We start from the raw sequence: 14557 nt of genomic DNA on the forward strand, positions 1-14557 counted from the left end.
ACCCAGACTAAGTACGTGGCCCCGGTCAACGCCGGTGTCAACTCGTCAATCTCGATCCCGATGGTCACTGTTTATGTCTTACAAATTTTGATTTTTGCAGTTACACACATCTCTTATCCGCGGATACCTTCAAATTTGTAACTTGACTCTGTTCTGTTGTCCTGGTCAACTACATACATCCATGGCGCGGCTCTGCAGAGTTCAGGCTACAGCTATATCTGACAGCTGATGTTTTGGCTACAGTACTACGCTGCCAGTTCGATTCGAATCTATAATTTAAAGAATTTTATGAGATGAAGGTTATTTAGCGTTGTTTTTCGAATGATTTGAAATATTTTGCCTTCTTCGTCGCTTTGCGAAGATCATACTGCACTTATTTATACAGTTGAACTTAAGGGGGAGACCCACATTCACATACACTTTTCTTTAACCTGATTTTTCACCATTAAAATGAATCTTTAACCCAACATGTAGTATATGTTTGGGTAGGTCTACAGTTGAAGATTATAAAAATTGTGAGAATATTTCAAAACCTGTTTGCGTGTGTTTGTTTTGCTCAAAAATGTGTGTTTTTGAGTTTTTTCACTTAAAAAAGTGTAAGTACGAAAGGGTGATGGCCATTGGTAAGCCGTTTACTGCAATCGATAGCAGGGTAAGGTGTGTAAAAAACCGTGTCTTGGATTTTTGATACTCCGCTTTGTTTTTGCACAATTAGCCTTGAAAGTGAGAAGTGGTGGATTCTGAATAAATTAACGGCTTTTGTCCACGTTTGTCACGATATCTTTTGTTTTCGGAACTTAATCGAATTCTGAGACATGGTTTTGTAGGAACAGTCACTAACTACAACCTGTGCAAAGATAAGGCTAATCCGTCAACGCGGCGCCATGTTACACTCTCCAGAAGTTGCGATACATTGCCAAAACGGAACGGAGTAAATCGCAGAAATGTGTATGCGACCCTTCGAGTCGCACAAAGTCAGCTAAAATTCCGGTTCGCTCACATTTTCGGTGGAAATTCCCAGCCCATAATGAAGTACAGGACTTTTTACACGATTGTTTGAATTTGCGGTGTGAATGAAATTATACATGACGTGAAAATTGGAAGAAAATGAACACTGAAACGGCCAGTTCGCCGCGTAAGCGTTAGGCTTTATTTACACAACTGTCATTCCGAGCTAAATCTGGGGATAATCTTCTTGCTAAATACAAACTAGCGTATTAACTGTGCACTGTAGTGTACCAGTTAAAATTTGATTATCAAGCGAAGAAATGGCTGGCTGCATATATACTTCGTAAAATTATGTGAGTTTGCATGCCAAGTCCGATGACATTGTGTTTTCCTCTCTTTTGGTTGCGCAATCGTCACCGCGCTTTCAGCTTCCTGCCCAGAGAGAGACACGTGACAATGAATTTACAATGTGGTACATACCGACAAAGACGAAGTTCATTCAGACGCCGTGTTGAGTACGTTAGCTTTTACGTTCCGTACTGCATATTGAAGTACGATCACAGTCCGCCTTGAACGTGGCATGGAGCTAAAAACGGAATGCTACATGAACGCGGTTTCCGACCTCAGAAGCACCAGTGCCGGGCTAACTTTGTGTTGTGCCATGTTAGAACCCATCGTTAGGCTAAACTAAATATAACACCTGACAATATCTGGTATCTAAAACGATTTCCTAATAGAAAGATAAAAGGTTGGCGAAAAACTGAAATAAATCGATTCTGACACGAAACTTGAACAATTCTAAAAGCGACTTGTTTTGGCTTCGCGAGTGCCATGGAGGCGAGTACCTAAAACAGATGTGAATCTGTGACCACGCTGATATTAAACTGAATGCGTCATTCTAAAACCGCGACGGTCGAATTTTGTACAAGTAATGAAATGCGTGAACTTCAATCAAACAGTTGAATATCGCGTTGGCTGATGTGTGGAAACGAGCATTCGTCGTTCTCCGGAGGCGACGATAGATAGGCCAGCAGCACGCTGTTTTTCAGCGTGGATTGAGTTTATCCACAGGAAAAAGTAGTTGCTGATTCAAAAAAGCACGTTCATGGTTGTTTAATTTTTTTCAAATTCATGGAAATTATTCTCTCATTTTCAATTTTGGCTTCATTAAATTTATTGCATAAGTTTATAATTACCTAATAACAATTCAATCGCAATGATTTTAAAGCTATACCGACATGAATTTGTGCTGTGAAATATCGCATACTTTTCAATCGAGATTGATTTCGACCCTGGACTTCGACTCACTTCATGAGCAGTCCGCCAATAAAAGTTCAGTTGATCGAGACAAATTATATATGCTCTATGATTAGCTCCGGTACAGATTGAAAAACAAATGCTTGGTCAACATTGCGTTTACATTGTAAATCACGGCATCATTCTAAACTGTACGTGCATTACCCGCATCACGTTCCCTCTGTGTCCGCATAGAATTTACAAAACAATAAGCTCACGTTTCCAAACCGGGCAGAGCAGACACCGGCGCGATTTTCTCGTTATAAAATTTCGAACTATTGGCATATTTCTAATTTCTACTGAGAGGAATGTTGCTCGCCCAATTGTCGAAACAAAAAGACGTCGCAACCATTTTCACAAAAAAGATAGAAAACTTGTGGTGACGTACAGACAGGAACGTAATCTTCATTGCATGCTTTACGTGTAAACCGTAACGTAGCGGTAACAATTTTGGTTGCCCGACTTCACTGGGCATTTGCAGACGTTAAAAAATCATCTGACATTTTTATCATCAGTCGCAATTAGTTCGGAGCGGGATTGATTTTGAATGTCGACCTTCATAAGGTGCAGACAAACATGTAAACTGTTATCAGAAAAAGACGTAATTTTTGGATTTTCGGAGTAGCCTAGTTTGATTGGGCGGGGTCAGTTTTGAATGTCAGACTATACTTTTCATTGAGTCCACGTCATTTGTTAGCGGACACAAATGTACGTTTTGGTTTTCGGCGGCGATTAATTTTGAATGCTGGACTTTATTTAGCAAACATGTAAAGACAAAGACCTACTGTTTGGATTTTCGGCCGTTATTTTTTTTGTACGGGAACAGTTTTATTTAACTACGTGTTATAGGAAAACGAGGTAAAAATTACGTAAACTACAACGAGCAGCCTCTCTGTTGTGCGCAAGATGTATCACCAGTTTTTGTTCGAAGCTCAGTTTAGTGTTGAATGAGTAAGCGTTCTGCGTTACATTCCTCGCTTGCGACCATTTCCAGTTTACACCTTTTCAACGCATCGGAAACTGGAGTTTTAAGCCTGACTGTAACTCTGACAATTTTAACTGTTCTCTCATTCCCGGCCATATGCTTGATATTTCACTTTTGTGGACCATGCTTTTGCAATCGACGGCTACCTTCAGCATGTTCAGTAGCCACGACATACTTCCTGCCGGCAGCTGGGAAGAAGACTGACGCATGCGCACTCCTCCGGACGGAATTAACGTAATCTACTTACGCTCTTGAGATAGCATTGACTAATCTGGAAACCGTTAAGACATAAGAAAAACACGGCACGCGAACTGGCCTACAATGTTCACTTTTGTTAAAATCTAACTCATTTCCGAGTATGTTATGGTTTCAAACTTATCGTCCACTCAAAGGCCATATTAGACAGATTCAAAATTTACCATAAAACAAAAAATGACCAAAATCACTCAAGGAAGGTGGGTCTACCCCTTAAGTTGAGGCGTAGCAGTTGGGTATATCGCCAAGTTCAACATCCGCACACATTGAACCGTCCCTGTGACTCGACTGGAGTGCTGATAATGTTACTAATTTTTTATTATCCAGCTATTGTTGTAAATGAGCTTCAGATTTCCACCTGTAAGCTAACGGCCGCTCTCCAAGCAGTCGCTTGCGTTTTATACAATGTATGGCACCGGTAACGAATAATCCGACAACACTTAGTCTACCTTGTTAAATAACGATGTGTATATGGATACTTATGTGATGAGATCATAATAACAACTTAGTTCTACGAGATGACCTTTCTTTCTTTCTTTTCTTTCTTTTGTAACAGCTCGTCTACATTTGCTTTTGAATATTTTCCATTTTGGGGTTATTTAAACCTAAATGTTTCAGTCTTCGATTTTCATGGATACCATTGGGTAATTGATGCTTTTTATTCGACGACATATCTTAGGCCGTGGGAAACGAGATAAGATATAAATGCGAAAACGTGGTAAAGAAAAAATTCAGTTGAAGAGTAACACTCATTTTTTGCCGAGCATGGACAAACAAAACTTCTCAATGGAAGTGGATGTGCCTCTTTTCTTGCAAACGACTTTCGTTTCATTTCTTTATCAACATAAGCCATTTGCGAAGAAGCCGCGGAGATACAGAACAGTTTTAGATATGACAATGAAAGCTGTTGCTGATAACGGATGAATATTAACTGGCTGTCTGAGCATCCGGGTATCTTGATTCACAATCACGTACATCAACTGTAGTCACGCACGGTTTTCATGTTGCCGAGCAACCACTTAATAATTGAACTCAAGTGTCCTTATTCAAATTGCTCCCGTTAGACCGCAACACACTAGCATTCATAGGCAGGTGTATTGACAAAATCCTGACCAAATCATTTTACAAATCACTAATTGAGATGAAAGTGTCAGATTGTGTAATTGACATTCAGAAATTTTGAAATCGAAATACCTAAATTGTCGGCAAGTTAATCGACTCTTTTTAATATTGCTAATTGTACTTGATCACGGATCATTTTCGCCGCTCGTGAACTAACATCGTTTTAATATACATACTTCTTTTTCAATTTTTTGTACATGGAGTAGGTTTGTGAACATTGTAGTTCTGAGTCGATGAGTTAATTTGGCCGTCGGGTGGCAAATTGATTTATCACAACTCTTGCTCTTCCTCCGGGTAACAATACAGCATCAATTTGAAGATAATCTATTGCATCGATTGTATCAACTTGAATTTGATCACTTGGATATCTATAATCCATTTGGATTGATGATAAAATGTACTAAATCTTTCATAACACCTTTAGATAGCGATAATCAGTAATAGACAATATTGTCGCATGAACAAAGTCATTGAATGCCGTTGCAAGCACCAGTAGAAAGCAGATTTGAAAATAATTCACAGTTTTTATTTGCAAAGTCAAGGTTAACTTACAGCTCAATTCATTTGGTCAGACTGTAGTATTAACGATGGCAGTTTGCCAGCCTTTACGTTCAGTGGCTTTTGAAATCTTCCTACCACACTGTATGCTGAATATCCCTCTTATCTGGTAAATTCCTCATGATATGCCACTCCTTGTTTCATGCGTGTTGCTCTCTCCTAGCACGCTAGTTTTTAGTATATGTCCCAGTATGATAGCAATTGCACTGGAATTGATGTAGCTAAAGTAAATCTTGATGTTAACAATTTTGACGATCCTCTTCATACTCTATCAAAATTGCAGGTCGTTCAAACATCATAGTTTTATTACCATAACAGACACACATGCATGCAAATTGAGAAATGTACTTATGTATTTGAAGTGGACCTTTCGAGAGAAAGCGTTATCTTGTCTGTCTAAAGTAAAGTAGAAACAGAATATACGATTCTTAAATGCAAAACAATTGAAAATCTACATTTATGTTTTAGACGAACTGTTCGAATTTAATTAACTTCGAATGACATTCTGACTTTAACACCAGTGGGTCAATCGTGAATGTGCAACTCTTCCGTTAGCACAGATGAAAACATTTAATATTCAAATCTATTTATTGTCAAATACTTTGTACTTTAGACTACCTATACTTGAAATTTGAAGTAATAATTTTAGGGTTTCAAGACTTGTGACGTTTCTGCAGAGCGTCCCGTTCGGATAAAGAATTCATTTTAGGTTGCCTTCAAAAAATGGTGATAGAGGGGGGTTAGGCCGGAGGAATCGCAATTGAAATCTTATTTTTTCAGACCCCCTTCAAACCCTCAAAAATTTCAAGTCCCCCTGTCTATATGGTCAAAACTTTTCAAGTCCCTCACCATTGCCATATAGCCGTCAATTTATTAGGAATGCACGTGGAATAAAAATAAAAGTGTATTACGTAGCTCTGCACGGAGACGTTTAACACACGTCTTATCAGCAGGTTGTAGAGCCATATACCTAGGGCAAGTTCTTTAATTGATTCATTCTCAATGCATCAGTGGACGTTTTGGATTTATCAGTCTAAGCTGACTTGAGTTTATCAAACTCTGGTCAGTTCAGGTCAATGGCATAAAAGGCACAGAAAATGATAATCATGGTATAAAAATTGTGTATTCGTGGCTACATTTTACCAAATTGTGTAAAACTAAGCACAGTGACCTACTGATTTTTTTAAGAGTACAATACATACAACTTAAATGCTACTTATAAATATTTTACAAAATTGACAATACTTGAAGGCTAAATATTTCATCAAATTAATGTTTTAATCTCAGAAATTTTGGGTGTGATAGTGGCAAATTTGGTAAAAAATAAATGACTCTATTTAGTCACACACTTTTAATTTAAATTAGAGTCTTTACTATTCAAAGTTTTACTTTTGTGTTATTGTACGATGAGATGTGCAAATTTCATTCACTGCATGGACTTGAGTGGTTTTATATATTGATTTAAGTAATCTTAGAAAAACTTTGACCTTTCATCGTACATTTGTATAAGATCAAACATGGCGACCCCCTTTTTCTCTAATATTTGATGTTTCTCAAATGCAAGATTTCAAAAGTCTATAGTAACTGTTAGTATCCTAATTTTCTCTGTGTTGCGCTCTGGCCGGATCTTGTGTACATGTATGCTTCACTGTCAATTGAGTGTCCTATGTCTGATAGCTCAGTATGTTGCCGTGAGTGTGTGGGGGTTCGAATCCCATTTGGATTATAGTAAAAGTTAATTTTTCTTAACCTACATCAGAGTCAGAGCTATCACTATCACTGCCAGTATGCAATAGCAGGGCAGTAACTGTATTTTGACAATACTTTTGTTCAGTTTATACAATTGTGCTCTTGTTTTACCCCCTGTGAAGCATGTTGAGCTGTCCAGTATTCACCTTGCCAACACAGCCTACGTGTACCGTGCATTTGTATCATTGACAAATAACTTTCAGTCTCCAATCTAATTAAATAATCGCCAAAATTTAGACCAACTGGCTTTGTTGACAAACTGAATATTGTGTTTTTCCGCGTGGTGTAGAGAGACACCAAGAAACTGTGTTCGATACAGTGCATAGAAATATTGAAAAAAAATTATCAACAGTTGCAGCTCCTGCCCCATTAACAGGCTAACTTGTTGTTTTTACAAAAATTTACGTGCATTCATATATTTTAGATTTTTTCGAGATTAGAGTCATAAAATGCGACTCTACGCTTCTAGATTTTGTTTAGTTATTACTAACATTAGAACCATTGGACGACATAAAAATGTTAAGAGCCAAAATATTTTTACGTCCCGACCAATAGACAGAGTGAAACTTTCAAGTCCCTCCCCCTCGACTACCCCTACAATTTTCGAATCCCCTCGCTCTGAATTCCTCCAGGCGCCCCCCATTTTTTTTAATGAGGCTTATCAGTGTTTACGATATTTGTCCTCGTCTGAGTCAACATTGAGTATATTTTACCATTCTTATTTTTATTTCTTAACAAATACAAAATATATTAGAATCAAGGTAAAATGAAACTATTCAAAATTTATGTTATAAATATGGAATCGTAAATTGTAGAGCAAACAACCGGTTCCATGCATATTCACGTGATACTGTATAGTGATACTGTCAACAGTGACATTGTAAAGTCATTATCCATACATACTTATTCGTGAAAACAAATAGACTCTAGCCATGATTTTAGACCGTGCTAAGACAAAATTATGAATAGTACTCTTACATGTATGTTGGAACTAATCATCTGTTGCGTTAATGAATCATATGTGTCACGACTGATCGTACAACTATCAGTACACCCTGAGCAGATGGTTATCGGAAATGTAATTCTTACATCCTTTAGTCGCTACATCAATTTGAATTATCAAATTATCGCCACTATAAGCATACGGGTGTGCAAACATACAAAGTGAAACGTTATGAATATAATTGTATTGCAGAAGGCCGAGAACACGGATTTTGAGCTTTGGACTGCATACTGCCTGTCAAAGAACAAATGTATAGAACACTATTAATAGGACTAAGCAGAGCCTATGTGTTATCGTTCTACCAATCAGACGCTTCGGTAACTTTCATCCAATGACTGTGGACTATAATCTCCCATCAAAAACATTATCTGTTGGTGTTCTATTACATTCGCTGCATGCGCTTTCGCGCCTTTATATGTACTTGCTACAGTTGTGTTCCGGTTGGTGCCTTTTTATTCGCACGGTGCGTTCAGTAATAAAACTTGTGTGTTTATAGCATGAACTGGTGTCGTTCGCAGTTCTTTGTAAAAGTCAGCCAAGAACCTTGATCATAAAAGCCATTCACGACATTTTTGGTGCCGAGACCAGAATAAGGATGTCTGACGAGGAGCAGCAACCAGTTCAAGCCGACCAACTGGCAACGAAATTGCCAAGTTGAAACTAAAGCGTAGGGAACAACGTGCCCAAATGACAAAGCTGTTCAACCCAACCGTGCAGAACAACTCAAATCAACATTCACTGCAGCTACGAACAAAAATGAAGCCCACAGGATACTCACAGCATTGAACACTCAACTAACTCAGAAATACGAATCTTTGACTACACCCAACGGATTGCTTCTCAAGGCAGCCGTCATTCCCATGTCGATCGGCGATCGGAAACCTATTGTAATGATCTTATTTTATTGTTTTCGGGACGAGTTAATTAATTTGGAAGGCCTTGGTTTCGACTGGCCGTGGGTAAGTGGGGAGACAGAACTCTTAATGTGATCAATGTTACCAGCTGTTGTCCATACAACAAGAATCCAGACACACACAAACAATATAGTAATTCTCCTATTTATTCTAATTAAATATAAAGAAATATTAAGTTACAATAATAAGAAACACTTATCTGACTCCTGTGCGTAAAAGAGGGGGTGAGGGAGTATCGTATAGTACAGTCTATGAGCTCTACAGTTGCCCGGGTTAAGTAAGCGTCCGTCTGCGTGTTCACCGTCCAGTCGAGCACACAATTCCTTGATCCGGTAACTCCAACACAGATCTCGTTCAAGTCCTTTCCCATAGCACATATGCACAGTTGCTTGTCCTAGCACCAGAGGTCCCGCAATTCAAGCCCTGTACGGTAATTCCGTAGGATGTCGAGATTGTCTCTGTTCAGGTACAACTGGCCAAGTGTATGCACACCCAGTGCTTCTCTCGTAGTTCAGTCACTCTGCTCAATGGTGGGACCACAGTCTTGACACCGTAGAGTCCCGGCCTTCAGCACACACAGCAGGCTCCAGAGGAGGAGTGCAGCGCAAGGATGTGAAGCGAGGAGTGAGCTTCCCAAGCTCAATCATACAGTTATATCCACTACGTATTGCATTTGACATTAAAGGTTTGGCCCTTGATAAATTGTCAAGGAGTGGACGCAAAGTCTGGTCTCAGCGTCATGGTCCGGCAAGTTCAGATCATATGTACTTACAGATGGTCTGTAATCCATCATATTTAGACACTAAGTAGGGTTTAATTGTGAGAAGGGGAAGCTGTTCCCCAAATGTATATTTTGGCAACCTCCACCTAGAATCTGATCCAGGGTGTAGCCATGTCCTTGTCAGGTTAAAATGTATAAAATGTCTTTGTGGAAATGCGGCCGAGGTGCCGACATTTCAAGTTAATTTTGATAAGTTTCACACAGCTCCCTTCTAAGAACATTGCACTCCTGGGCAATACTTAAAGTGAAAGATAATACAGCACAAGGTCGGTATAGTTCACAGTCAATTGGGGGGGATGTGAAATGCACAGGGTAGATAAGTACTGGGGGGATTCGCACAGGTCAGATACAGACATATAAAACATTGACATTAAAATAAAACTTAAAGCTATTGAAAATTAAATGAAATTGAATCTACTGTTCATCTTTTTGAAAAGAACCAACAGTAAAACTATTAACACACACTACATAACTTATATCTATATTACTCTCATACTATTTGCAGGAATCTACTGTTCATCTTTTCATAATTTTCTGCATTCTCATTTGCATACACCATGGCAACTACATACTTTACATAATTAATTCTTCCACCCAAACTCACCACACTTAACTTTATCTGAACTTTTCTATGCTCACAGATCTTTTACATTCCATCGACATGCACATGCAATATTAGTCAGTGCATGCAATTCATTTGTTTTAATATCCAGACTCATTTGATCGGAATCTTTGTGGTCTCTTTATACTACGTTTTGACCGTCTCCTAACTGGTTCGGTCCTATCATTTTGCCTGCCATTAACCGGATGTGTCCCCATGTCTACTTCTACCCTAGTTTCTACTGCCTCTGGCTCATCACAGTGTTGCTGTCTCGTATTCTGTCCATTGTTCAATGTTTCATTTGACCTACTTTCTACAGCAGCTTCTGTCTCTATACAGCCCTCGTTCACTACTTCACCATTCACTTCCCCGGTCATTGACATCTCCTCATCATTATTGTCTACTGTCACCTCTACATTACTTTCTACTGCAAGCCAGTTTCTCATTCTATCACCTGTGTACAACTTCAGCCTATCATAATGAACTACTTTTGGCATTGCTCGTGGACCTTTCTGAATTCTGTACAACACATCTGAAAGTTTGTTGAGTACTATGTATGGACCTTCCCATACTGGTCTTAGCTTGACTGACACACCTTTCTTTCTTTTATTATTCAACACCCAAACAAAATCCCCTCGTTTTAGTGGTTTCCATAGCAACCGCCTATCATAATTCCGTTTCTGTCGCACAGCGCTTTCTTTTAATGCTACCCTAGCACGCTCATATGCTTCCTTTAAATTGTGACGTAATGCTTGCACGTGATCAGTCCTTACATCATCGTCCTCCGCACTAATAACTCCACTCATCGCAATGTCAAGTGGCATCGGAATTTCCCTTCCTAACATCATCATATTGGGCGATTCACCTGTGGATGCTTGTGGGGTACTACGATATGCCATCGTAGCATATGAAAGCTGCTCATCCCAATTCTTCAAATTAGGATCAATCAATGTGCCAATAATTGAAACTATTGTACGGTTAAAACGTTCGACCATCCCGTCAGATTTTGGATTGTATGCGGTGGTTCTAGTCTTTTCTGTACCTAGTAATGTGTTCATTTCTTTGAATACCAGTGACTCAAAGTCACGCCCGTGGTCTGAGTGTAGCTGTTGTGGTACGCCAAACCTACATACGAACTGCTGTTCGTAAGCTCGTGCAACTGTCCCTGCTTTCTGATCTTGAAGTGGATACGCTTCCATCCATTTTGTGACGTAGTCACCTACGACCGCACCACTCTCTTTCCTCTTTCTGTTACATTGAATGGAGCCAATATGTCTAGTGTTACTCTTTCTAAAGGTGCTCCAATAGGATACTGCTGTAAAGGTGCGCATGCTGTCCTGGTGGGTTTCTTTCTGGCTGCACATACATAATATTTACGACACCAAGCTCTGACATCTACCCTTACAGTTCGCGAATAATACTTGCATCTAATTCTTTCTATTGTCTCCTTAACCCAAGGTGCCCTGCCGTCTTTTCACCATGAAGTTCGTCTAAAATACTGGCTTCAGTCCTTCAGGTACTACCAACCTGTATTCTACCGACTTACCATCACTAGACTCCCATCGTCTGTACAGCACACCATTTCTAACTTCCATGAGCTCCCAATCAGCCCAATATACCTTTGCTTCTGCAGATAGGGCCGACACCCTTTCCCAAGGTGGTCGCTCACCTCCCCTATCTTTTACTTCTAACATCCAATTGATATCTTGGTCAGCAAGCTGTGCCTCGCTTTGTTCAGCAAAACCCCAACTGGTAATGCTTCTATTACCTTTACCTGATCACCACTTTTCGTACCCTTGACAACATACTTCCCATCAATGATCTCTCCTCTTTGTAAACTTATTACATCACCTGCTGGCGAAGCAATCGCCCTAGACAGCACATTTGTAGGCGTCCCCACAGCCTCTGTAGTCTCGGCTGGCTTTTGCCCGCCACCAAGGATTTCTACATTTGTGCTCTGTCTCACTACATCTTTTCCCTCTGTTTTATCACCTACTATTTTCTTGTTGATGCCTCGCTTTGATGATTTGGATCGCTGACCTTGGGTATGCCTTTTGGTGGATGTACTCACCTGATAGACATCCACATCTGGCTCTGAATCCCTGTCATTCGACCCGTCACCATCAGCTTGGACAGGTCTCCTTGACAACCCATCCGCATTCTGATGACTTTTTCCTGCTCTGTGCTCTACCTTAAAGTCATAGGTACCAAAGTTTCCAACCAACGGCTACCTGCCCCATTGGCTCCTTAAATCCCCTCAACCACGTCAATGCTCCGTGGTCTGTTCTAACACGAAATTGCCTTCCCCATAAATACTGACGAAAATACTTCACATAATCACCAACACTAACATCTCTCTTCTCGTCACACTGTAATTACGCTCAGGCTTTGACAATGACTTGCTTGCATACGCGATAACCCTCTCAACTCCCTCTTGCACCTGGGAGAGGACTGCTCCAATGCCATAATCACTGGCATCCGTATCTAAAATGTACTCACCTTCTGGCCTTGGGTATGCCAAGATCGGTGCATTTATCAGTTTCTCCTTCAGTGTACCGAGTGCCTCGTCACACTCGTCCGTCCACAAAAACTCCTGTTTCTTTTCCGTCAGTCTGTGCAATGGTTTCGCTATCGTTGCAAAACCCTTAATAAATCTCCTGTAATATGATGCGAGTCCAAGAAAACTTCTCACATCTGTAACATTCCTTGGTGTCGGCCAATCACGAACAGAATCCACCTTGCTTGGATCTGTCATGATTCCCTCCGCCGATACTTTGTGTCCCAAGTAAATAACACTCAGCTTGAACAAACGACACTTCTTTGCATTTAACTTTAGACCTGCCTTCCTCAGTCTTTCAAATACAACACCTAACCGCTCTAATGACTCGTCCACTGTCCTACCAAACACAACGATATCATCTAAATACAACAAAAGTATGTTCCACTGTAAACCTGACATGACTCTCTCCATTAGTCTTTGAAATGTTGCTGGGGCATTTGTCAACCCAAAGGGCATTACTTTCCATTGAAAAAGACCCTCTCTCATCACAAATGCGGACTTCTGTTTGGCGTCCTCGTCCAACTCTATTTGCCAATAACCACTGGCTAAATCTAACGTACTGAACCACCTAGCTCCTCCAAGCATATTTAATGAATCATCTATCCTTGGTATTGGATAAGCGTCCTTGACCGTACAGGTGTTCAAACGCCTATAGTCAACACAGAATCTTGTGGACCCGTCTCATTTCTTCACAAGTACCACCGGCGCACTCCAGGGGGAATTAGATCGCTCAATTAAACCCTTATTTAACATCTCATCAATTTGCTTTCTGGATTCATCCTGTTGTTGGAATGGGAATCGCCTTGGTGGAATGCGTATAGGTTTGGCACCCCCTGTATCAATGCGATGTTTCACATAATCAGTCCTACCAAGATCACCATCTCCCTCCGAGATTACATCCTGGTACTTGACTAAGAAATTAGCTACCTTACGACTGTCAGACTTGTCGAGATGTTCACTTGCATCTTTCCAGAGATCTAATAAATGTGCCGGCAAAGATTGCCCCTCCTCCGTCTTATCAGGCACTTCACATTCATTCGAATAGATAAACTCTGAATTCTCTTCACCCATTGTACTTACAAAATCATCGATTTTCAGCGACCGGATCACCCCAATAGTGCTACCTGCCTTTACTTCTACTGGTTTACTCGTGGCATTTAAAACCCTAATAGGCATATTCCGTTTGGCTGAGGTTACCATCGACCTAGCCACCAATATACCCTTACCTGCTATCACATTTTTCTTTGTGGGTTCGACAATACACCAATCGTCTTCTTTTGCTGCTTTTGTTGTCCTTGCCATGACTATATGTTCACTACCCCCTGGTATTATAACCGGTCGTTTCACTTGTATGCGCGCGCAAAATGACGGTACTCGTTTTTCAACACACTGAACAATCTCTCCATCCACGCTAACTTCCTTTCTTTTCCCAAAAATGTTGCAATTCGCACCTTCAATGAAATCCATGCCTAAAATTCCTGCACTTCTTATGTCAGCTACTAAAACTGGGATAACTATTCGCTTGCTGCCTACCGTGACAACAAAGTGTGTTTCACCTTCAATTTGTATGGGGCTACCATTGGCCTGCGCTACTTTTGAAGTACTTGACTTCAAAACAGGGCGGTCTTTCTCTGGAATTTTTAAGTAATGATCGACAGAAACAATACTACAATGTGCCCCTGTATCTAAGCAAAAACACCCCTTAATTCCATAGGTTCCTACGTCTATATGCAATGACTTTGGTGTTGCAGAAACCACAATCGTTTTGCTCGCCTCAGTCAGAGT

The 14557-nt window shown here is 40.2% G+C and overlaps 1 protein-coding gene across 1 annotated transcript; it reads right to left on the reverse strand.

Annotated features, from left to right (window-relative positions):
* Window positions 1–13453: 13453 nt before the first annotated feature.
* On the reverse strand, window positions 13454–14074 carry LOC139128876 (uncharacterized). The gene has a single exon (XM_070694577.1). It carries the CDS (start codon window positions 14072–14074, stop codon window positions 13454–13456), a length of 621 nt encoding a protein of 206 aa, XP_070550678.1.
* Between the last annotated feature and the right edge of the window lie 483 nt (window positions 14075–14557).

This window comes from Ptychodera flava, unplaced genomic scaffold (assembly GCF_041260155.1).
Source record: "Ptychodera flava strain L36383 unplaced genomic scaffold, AS_Pfla_20210202 Scaffold_75__1_contigs__length_567515_pilon, whole genome shotgun sequence".
Lineage (NCBI taxonomy): Eukaryota > Metazoa > Hemichordata > Enteropneusta > Ptychoderidae > Ptychodera > Ptychodera flava.

Excerpts from the sequence above, each read along its gene's own strand:
- LOC139128876 (XM_070694577.1), bottom strand. The coding sequence starts at position 14,074 with ATGGCAAGGACAACAAAAGCAGCAAAAGAAGACGATTGGTGTATTGTC.